This window comes from Sander lucioperca, chromosome 15 (genome assembly GCF_008315115.2).
Source record: "Sander lucioperca isolate FBNREF2018 chromosome 15, SLUC_FBN_1.2, whole genome shotgun sequence".
NCBI classification, from domain to species: Eukaryota; Metazoa; Chordata; class Actinopteri; order Perciformes; family Percidae; genus Sander; species Sander lucioperca.
The window spans coordinates 15597255-15603642 of NC_050187.1; the positions used below are offsets into that span (position 1 = coordinate 15597255).

At 40.8% G+C, this 6388-nt stretch overlaps 1 protein-coding gene across 1 annotated transcript; it reads right to left on the bottom strand.

The window, feature by feature from the left end:
* Positions 1 to 6152, bottom strand: LOC116051494 (calpain-2 catalytic subunit-like). Its single transcript, XM_031301960.2, has 21 exons — positions 5725 to 6152; positions 5129 to 5198; positions 4798 to 4916; positions 4405 to 4538; positions 4137 to 4305; positions 3925 to 4008; positions 3754 to 3839; positions 3582 to 3656; positions 3276 to 3436; positions 3025 to 3194; positions 2910 to 2921; positions 2549 to 2760; positions 2314 to 2350; positions 2065 to 2130; positions 1901 to 1958; positions 1734 to 1798; positions 1506 to 1574; positions 1322 to 1400; positions 605 to 721; positions 431 to 489; positions 1 to 361 (listed from the first exon to the last, which is right to left on the bottom strand). The coding sequence occupies exons 1-21, from the start codon at positions 5959 to 5961 to the stop codon at positions 338 to 340; spliced, it is 2103 nt and encodes a 700-aa protein (XP_031157820.1). The 5' UTR covers positions 5962 to 6152; the 3' UTR covers positions 1 to 337.
* Between the last annotated feature and the right edge of the window lie 236 nt (positions 6153 to 6388).

Here is a 6388-nt window from a genome sequence, read left to right on the forward strand (position 1 = left end):
TTTCACAAAAGTTTTGCAACAGCTAAAAGAGCAAAAACACAAACTAATAAGACATAATTGTTCCCGCTGCACACAAAAAAGATTTAAAAAATGGAATAATACATGTGAGTGATACAACATATCCCCATGTATATGTTCAGCAAATATGATTCAAATATACAAACACATTTTAGCCATTTTCAAGCATTTGGAACTTATAGAGTGCATGTGAACTGTCATTGGGTTTACTTAGTTTGTAAAAAATAAATGTGATTTTTTTTTTTGTGAATTCAATAAATGTATTGTTAATCCTCCAGCAGGTATCACAAAAGGACCCTCGCTTGTCTTGTCTCCAGAGTCAGTAGATCGCCAGGCACAGCCACTGTAAGAGGAAACAAAATTATACAGCAAGTGCCAACAAACCAGCAGCTTTTGTTATTGTCTTACACACCTGTTGCATATCCAGCTCAATCTTCCCTGTGTCAGCTCTCTCCAGAGCCTTAAACATTTCTGGTAGAGAGACAGAAAATAAGGTTCTGGTAATGTAAACATGCCACGTTCTCAGAGTCTACAAATCGATATTAGATATACTGAAGGGATAATGTTGTGTTTTGTGGACACTTACTGAAGAGCATTTCCAGTTTAATGAGACAACCCACAAAACTGTCAAAGTCTATGGCATACTGAGCATCGGCATAACGGCTGACAATGGACTGCAGCACAGCACTGTTGACCTGGAAACCTGGGGAAGAAAAATAGCCATCACTTAGCATAATTTCCTAAAAGGTGTCAGATAATAACAGGGTGCTAATGGTAGAGTTAAGTTACACAGCCTCGCCCACGCTTATTTGTTCCTGTGGTAGTAAGTATACATGAATTAAATCTATGTGCAGGGAGGGAGTCCTCTAACTGGCTTATCCAGTCTGCCAGTAACTGCCAGGAACCCCCCCCCCCCACACACACACACACACACACACACACACAGGTGCCTGTGGGGCTCAGTGGTCAAATCCAGAAAAATAAGCATCTTAGGTAAAGTACTGTATTTACAAAGCTGTATTTTTTCATTTTTACAAGCATGTCATATTTTGAATATTGTGTCTCATAACTTGGTATATTTGTGTGTAAACTATAGTGGCATACTCTGTTAAAAAAAAAAAAAAAAAAAAAATAATAATAATAATAATAATAATATGCAGTCAACATATCTAAATAGCTCATTTTGATTTTTATCAGGAAAGCAGTAAGGTTATGGTTAAAAAACAGGTCTTTTCAAACATATTCATGGCCAGACTGCCATCATTTTAGTGTATGAGATTCCTCACGTGATAATGTTTGTTACCTGCTTCAGTGGCGGCGCCTCTCATCTCGTGGGAGCTCATTGTGCCAGAGCTGTCTGTGTCATATTTCTTGAAGATCGCCTATATGACCCAGGCACCCATGTGTTGTGTTAACAGATACAGCCAGGTATAACAACCAAAACTCATTACACTTACTCATTTCAAATTGCATAAATGACAATTTACCAGGTATTTCTGGATTTTACTCCAAATCAAGTGGAATTCCATCAGCCCCAAACTGCCACTTTCATCTTTCTGAGGAATGTTAAGGTGTATAAAAAGCTCATCCTGGATGATTGTTCACATATCTTAATTCCACACAGTATATTATAATGCACCCAAATCCCAACATTTTTAAAGTAGAGTTTCAAAACATCAACTGTGGGAGGACAATTTATTTCTTAAAGAGGATACATCTAGCAGACTGACAATAAGGCGACCTGTCTCAAGGCTGAAGCCATCTGTCTTGATATCAGACCCTGCAAGAAAGTGACACAACATAGCTAGCTCTAACTCTTACAGTAAGTCAATGAAAATAAAAGGCTACTTGTTTATGTATGTAAGAGTTTAAATTTACTCACGGTGAGAGACAACTTTGTTCAAAATTTCAACCAGTTCAAAGACTGATACCTCCATGTCCTGTTTGAAAAATGCACAATAGAAGTTGTTTTACTACTGGATTTGTAATCCAGGTTTAGAGCTGTTGATGCATTTCTTTTATCCAATAGTTCTTATGTTAACATACATTTCCAGCAATCTGCTTGAAGAGCTTCTTGAAATGAGGATCCACATCTCTCTCAGATACCTCCTCCTGTGAGACGGAGACAGTATGTTACTCATGTCAAATAGAAGAAGCACTGGCTCTTCAAATTTGATTCATTTTTTAAATATTGGTAAATGTAACACAAAGTATGTTAAACATTAAGCAATAATCATTTCCAATTGATGCCTAACCAATGCAAGAGCAGCTATATCATTCTGTGGATGTTCTTACCTCCTCAATTTGAGTGTCAATGTGCTCCTCCAGTGGACTGAAAAAAATAGAAATGCATAGCTTGAACACACTCTGTTGGAGTGCAAGAAAATAACATTAACAGTAAGTTTTGACTGAAGAAGAAGGAAGCTGGCCTCTGAGCTTTGTCCACTAGATGGCTGTATTACGCCAAAGCTCTGAGGTCTACATTAGCCTGCAGACATCAATCAGTCTGTATGTTACTGTAACACAATACCTGGCTACAGCCTGTTTCTCAGCGAACATCCTGAGAAGGAAGCTGCCATTCTTGTGAGGCTGGAAGGTCGAGGGAATAATGGCATATTCTCCTGGAGGAAGTTTAAAGCGGTCGCATACTTCCCGTGTGTTGATGAAGGAGCTGCTCATGGCCACAGCTCTCTGTCGCAGCAGGACATCTGGACCCAGGCGAACATTGCTTTGGCCTTTGTACTGAAGAGTAACAGGAGAAAAGGCCTTTTATAAATGAAATGTCATAAAGCCACCCAGAAAATCACAATGCAATCAAGCAATATTCGTGATGTCTATTTTGCATTTCAAATTTCAGAGAAAGTAAGGGATATAACAGTTCAAATACAGACCTGATCTGGGACCTGTAAAAAGGAAACAAACAGAAGAAGTATTTTTTTTTTTTAAATCAGTCAAATACAGAGCTCTGACTTCATGATAATTAAACATCAAATTATTTTGAGGCACCTCATAAATGGCAAAGCCAATGGTCTCAAGGTTGCGGTCGAGCCTCTTCTGCCGTCGCCCATCCTTTTGCATGAGCCCAACCAGAAAGGTACATCCATCCTTCCCGTCCACGGGATCATCGTCCACATCCTCCAGACGCACCACAAACTGAGGGTTGGACGAGAATGTGGCTGGAACACACAAAAGTGTAATTCTTTATATGAAGTGTAACAGAACCTCTTGCTCAGACATACATATGGTTTCTCTGTTACCTGAGAAATTGCGGCAGCCGCCTGCAGTAGAGCCCACCCTCCACATCCCTTCATACTGGTTGTGGTTCCAGTAGCCCACATCATCACTCGTGAGCGTGTCTGGGGTCAAGTTACAGATCTCCAGCTTGGAGAACTGCTTGATAAAGTCTGAATAGGACATCCTGAGGAGAGAAACACATTTCTCAACAAAGAACATTGTGTCCATCACTTTTCCTATCCTGAGCCTAAATAGTTGCTTTGGTGATGGTTAAAATATGTAAAATATTACATTTAATGTAAATGAAAGGTTAAAGCTGATAGATTTACCAGAATTCTCCATCATCAGCCGCATGGTTCAACTTTGATTTCTCATCTTTGCTGACATGGTTCCATTCACTGGACCTAATTGTGATTTAAAATAAAAATCATGCTTTTAGGATAATCCTGGAAATAACTAATGGTAGCTGATCGTTAATGGATCTAGAACGTAATTATTTACCCATCACTCCAAGGCCCAGTCCACTCCACCTGACCCCAGGGGTTCCTGATGCGAACCAGCTGAACCGGCTTGCCTTGGAAATGAACCTGGGAGAGAGCAACAGCAGGCAATGTAATTTGCATGCAGTTGAAAAAAAACAACATAATGTTGACAGTTTAGATAATAATATACCTCCTCTGCACCAGTGACTGAGTATGCATGTCCCTTGACAAGTTTGAGAGCTGTAACTGCCTCTGTCTCATAGGCACTGGTGATCTGAAAACACCAAGAACAAAACTTCAGTCTTTTGACATGAGTACATTACTACTGTTGGTGTGTTGTCTTGCAGATAAGCATGCAAATCCATATGAAAATAAGCAAATTAGTATGAAAATAAGACCTACATCAATAGAGCAACCAAGCAGTGAACCCCGGCTCAAGGCCTTCTGCATGATTTGGAAGAGCTCTGGTGGAGCTTTGTCTAAGGTGTATACTTCTGCAATCCCTCCTGTGAAATCCTCAAAACCCTCAATAGTGTTTCCTCCTGACAGGGCCTCATAGCTGCCATACAACCTGTCAGACACAGAGGGATGTGACCAGATTTACCAACTATATATTGTACATTTTCACTGGATTAACGTTTCGATGAAACAAAAAAAGAATGATCCATACTTGGCGTAGGCCTTCTCCAGCAGCGCGCTCCAAAACTCTGAGCCCTCTGCTGAGTGAACAAACAGCAGCTTTCCATCTTTGGTGGGTAAACGGTCATCGATCACCACATCCACCCACTCGCCAAACTGCCAGAACTGAGAAGAAAATATTTCCATCAGTAAACTCAACATCAAATACTTTTATGACTCATGAGCAAGACAATTGTATGATCCTTGAATAATATGTTCTGTGCTCTGCATGTCACAGCACGACAATATAGGGCAACTTAGTACCAAACACAAAAGTACACTATTTCATTGTTTTTTTTATAACCTATTACCATGAGCCATCATTTTATGGTTGGACATGGCAGGAAAAAAGTTAGAAGTCAGATAAGAAGGGCATTTGTCTGACCTGGAAGTGAAATATCCCGGCGTAACCTTCAGTAAAACTCTGTTCCTGGGGCACCACGCGAGCCAGGATCTGCTGGTCTAGAGTCAGAGAGGCTATTGCAGCCAGAAGCCAGCAGTCACCTACACAGTAAAATCAGAGACATGCTCTGAGATTGAGCAATATGTGGCATTCACCACAGTGCAGCAGATGCTGTAAACAGCATGTGCCCACAAACCACCACAAGCTTAATGGCAGAATGGGTGGAGGGGTGTATACCAGGGATGTTTGTGGTTCCCTTCCAAAACACCCCATCATCCATCCATCCATCCCTTCATTCTTTCCCCTCACTTACCCAGAGCTCCTTGGCAAATGTCCATCCTTGTGGCTCCATCATCAATGAACTTTGGGTTTGAGCACAGCTCCTATATAGAGCACCAAACAATCACAAACAGTTGAACATTTGAGAGCAGTTTTGAGAAATCTTTCCTTGGATTGTCCAGTATCACACTACTGAGACAATAGGAGGAAATGCAGTTCAATGATTTAGATCTGATGACTGAGTTGAAAGTAAAAAATACCCATATGGAAAAATTCACAAAGACATGATTCAACACATTTAGGTAAATTATCTCCCAGAGATTATTACTATGGTGAATAGTAATACAGTATGAGGCATAAGTTTAAACTTTTGTGTTCTGATCGCGATGCAGAAAGTAACGAGATACAGCTACTCTTTTTTTTAAATATATATATTGTCTTTTACTTCTGCTTTCCAAAGTCTTAGTTTAAAAGATTAAATATTTGCAATTCAGTAAATGAAAGAAATACAATACTCAATGTCAAGTCAGTGACAAGCTCACCAACCATAGGATCATTTAAAAAACACAGTGTTCCTTTTTTGTTTAGTTTGTTTTCATTGCTGTGTGTTTTTTCTTAGAGGCTTCCTACCGTTGGCCTTTTCCAAACAACACCCCTGGTTTTGGATGAGTATGGTCCCAGCTCATTGTAGCCTATTGATGTGCGCTCAGCTGGAAAGCAGTTGTCCTCAAACAGGCGTCCACTCTTCAAACACTGCTCGCGCAGAGTCTCATAATCCTGCTGGGAGAACTTCACTGTTTTCTCGTTTGTGCCAATGCCTTGTTCCCTGTCCTGCTGACGGGCCAGTCGATCTGCCGTGGATGTCATCCTCACCTTTTAAGTGTATATAGACCTCCTTGGATGGTGATTTCCCTCTCTGTGAGCTGAGTTGGGTTGACCTCTGCTGCCTTTGTCCCAGCCTCCTATATAGCTGCCAAAGGTGAGAGGAGGATAGGGTGGGATCACAGACAGGGAGGGGCCTCCAATGGACAGGTGAGGTGAGCAAAACAGACAGCAGCAACCCTAAACAAATCTACAACGAGATAGCTGTGGCCACAGCCGAAATACAAACAGAGACACGCCTAGAGGCAACTTGAAGCAACACTGTCATTGCCTCATTTTGATTGTGTGACTGTATGTGTGTGTGTGTGTGTGTGTGTGTGTGTGTGTGTGTGTGTGTGTGCAATGTATTGTTGTAACTGTCTCCTACTTCCTGATGGATGCATACAAAAAATAGAGGAAACAAACACTTATC